The following is a 2588-nucleotide window of genomic DNA, read 5'->3' as shown; positions in this document are numbered from 1 at the left end:
CTGCAGATCTGAGAGAGAGAGACAGGGAGAGTTAGACAGGTGAGAGACAGGTGAGAGTGAGAGGTGAGAGAGAGACAGGTGAGCGGGAGACAGGTGAGAGACAGGTGAGAGAGACAGGTGAGAGAAGGTTGACACAGACAGGTGAGAGAGAGACAGGTGAGAGAGAGACAGGTACCCAGAGTCAGGCTCTCCATGCGTCTCCTCACTGGGAGGCTGAGCCGCCCTCCCCTCCAGCTGGCCTCCAGGAGGCGGAGCCTCTTCGCCACGTCACTGCACACCTGATCCTGGAGAGGTCACACAGAGGTCAGAGGTCACACAGAGGTCTATATTTGGGGGACGGGTGGCGCAGTGGTCTGTGCGTTTGATCATCAGATCAAGGGGGTGTTGGGGAACTCCAGTTCGAAACCCGCTCCCGCCCCACTGCGTCAGGCCGTTGTGTCCTTGGGCAAGACACTTCACCTGAACTTGCTCCTGTGGGTATTGTCCACAGTAGATGACCATTACATGTATGTATGATCTGTATATGTAATGTGTATTTGTAAAGCGCTTTGAGTCATTGATAAAGCGCTATAATAAATATAAGGATTATTATTATTATATATTATATGTATATATACTTCTAATATATATATTTAATGACAGAGCTGGTCCTCACGCTGGCGTTGTGTCGGCAGGCGCTCAGTGCTCGGTTCAGGACGGACATCACTCGCTCTGCATCAGGCTCACTCTCTGATTGGCTGCTGTCCGCCTCTCTCTGGCCTCTCATTGGTCCCGGAGGGGGCGTGGCCAAACAGCTGGCAGGAGGGCGGGCTGTGAATGAGGGGAGGAGTCTGCTGTCAATCACGCTGATCAGACGAAACATGCTTCTCCTCCTGCTGCTTACCTGGTTGCAGAGGGGGCGGGGCCACAACACCTGGAGGCGGAGCCAGAGGGTTGGTGGAGGGAGGGGGCGGGGCCACAGCGCCTGGAGGTGGAGCCAGAGGGTTGGTGGAGGGAGGGGGCGGGGCCACAGTGCCTGGAGGCAGAGCCATAGGGTTGGTGGAGGCAGGGGGCGGGGCACCTGAAGACCAATCAGGGTCGAAGAGTTAGAGTTGATACTGTTCTGTAAACATTCATACACTGCTGCATTTAAGCTAGGCTATGCTAGGCTAAGGGAAGCTAGGCTAAGCAGATAGAGTTCCCACCCACCTCCCGCCTGAAACGCCTCCATCAGACTTCTTTGATTACTTCCTCAACATAGTGACATTATTACAGAACTTTCATGCTGCAACACATTGTACGTGATAGGCTAAAGGGCGGGACACCTCTAAACTGTTGACCAATCCCAACAGAGCCGGCCAGCTGAACAATCAGAGCAACTCTGGTTTCAGACAGAGGGGGAGCAGCAACACTGAAGCAGGTACAGCTTAAAAGAAGGTTTGTTTACATTAGTTCAGGTGTTGTTTACCTGCTCTCCGGGTCAGGAGGCTCCTCTGAGGCCCGCGGGCCTTCTGGAGGCCGTAGGAGAACTGGGGGGGGTCGTTCCAGCCCCTCTCCTGGTTACCTGGGCAACGAGAGAGACAGGTGAGTGTCAAAGAGACAGTGCGAGTGAGAGAGACAGGTGAGTGCCAGAGAAACAGACAGGTGAGTGTCCGAGAGACAGACAGGTGAGTGTCAGAGAGACAGGTGCGGAAGTACGAACACATCACACCCATCCTCAAATCACTGCACTGGCTCCCGGTCTCACTCAGGATTGACAAAAAAAATCACCCTCTTCACTCATCAGTGCATATATGGAGATGCTCCCTCCTACATCAAGTTATTGCTCACCCCACAAACCTCCACGAGGAACCTACGTTCAGTAAAGGCAAACCTCCTCATCCCACCAAGGACAAAACTGAAGACCATGGGAGACCGAGCCTTCTGCTCCGCTGCTCCGAGAGGAATGCCCTCCCAAACCAGCTGAGGACACCACAGACTCTAGAAGCATCAAAAAAGGCCTAAAAACGCATCTTTTTAGAATAGCCTTTAACTAGATTTTGAAATCCCCCACATTATGCCATGCCGGCATGAATGTCACAGCTTTTATTATGTTGCTTTAATTGTTTTTATTGTTTTGTTTCACCCTTTTTAATTTTGTAGCACTTTTGAGTTTTTTTATAAAATATATTATTATTATTACAGGTGAGTGTCAGAGAGACAAACAGGTGACGACAACACGAGAGACTCACGACAACACGAGAGACTCACGACAACACGAGAGACTCACGACACGAGTGACTCACGACGACACGAGTGACTCACGACGACACGAGAGACTCACGACACACGACGACACGAGTGACTCACGACACGAGTGACTCACGACACGAGTGACTCACGACAACACGAGTGACTCACGACAACACAAGAGACTCACGACACGAGTGACTCACGACAACACGAGTGACTCACGACGTCACGAGAGACTCACGACGACACGAGTTACTCACGACAACACGAGTGACTCACGACGACACGAGTTACTCACGACAACACGAGTGACTCACGACAACACAAGAGACTCACGACGTCACGAGAGACTCACGACGACACGAGTGACTCACGAC

At 52.0% G+C, this 2588-nt stretch overlaps 1 protein-coding gene across 1 annotated transcript; it reads right to left on the bottom strand.

Moving 5' to 3' along the window:
• Positions 1-130: 130 nt before the first annotated feature.
• On the bottom strand, positions 131-2208 carry sra1 (steroid receptor RNA activator 1; the record flags this gene model as incomplete). Its single annotated transcript, XM_010765852.1, has 4 exons — positions 1448-2208; positions 884-1060; positions 656-810; positions 131-284 (listed from the first exon to the last, which is right to left on the bottom strand). Coding segments are annotated over exons 1-4 (733 nt in total), but the record flags the coding sequence as incomplete, so codon positions are not given.
• Between the last annotated feature and the right edge of the window lie 380 nt (positions 2209-2588).

The sequence above is a fragment of the Notothenia coriiceps genome, unplaced genomic scaffold, assembly GCF_000735185.1.
Source record: "Notothenia coriiceps isolate Sejong01 unplaced genomic scaffold, NC01 NC01_scaffold00002798, whole genome shotgun sequence".
Lineage (NCBI taxonomy): Eukaryota > Metazoa > Chordata > Actinopteri > Perciformes > Nototheniidae > Notothenia > Notothenia coriiceps.
Note: the sequence above shows the minus strand (reverse complement) of the source record. Positions and strands in the feature narration are given on the sequence as shown.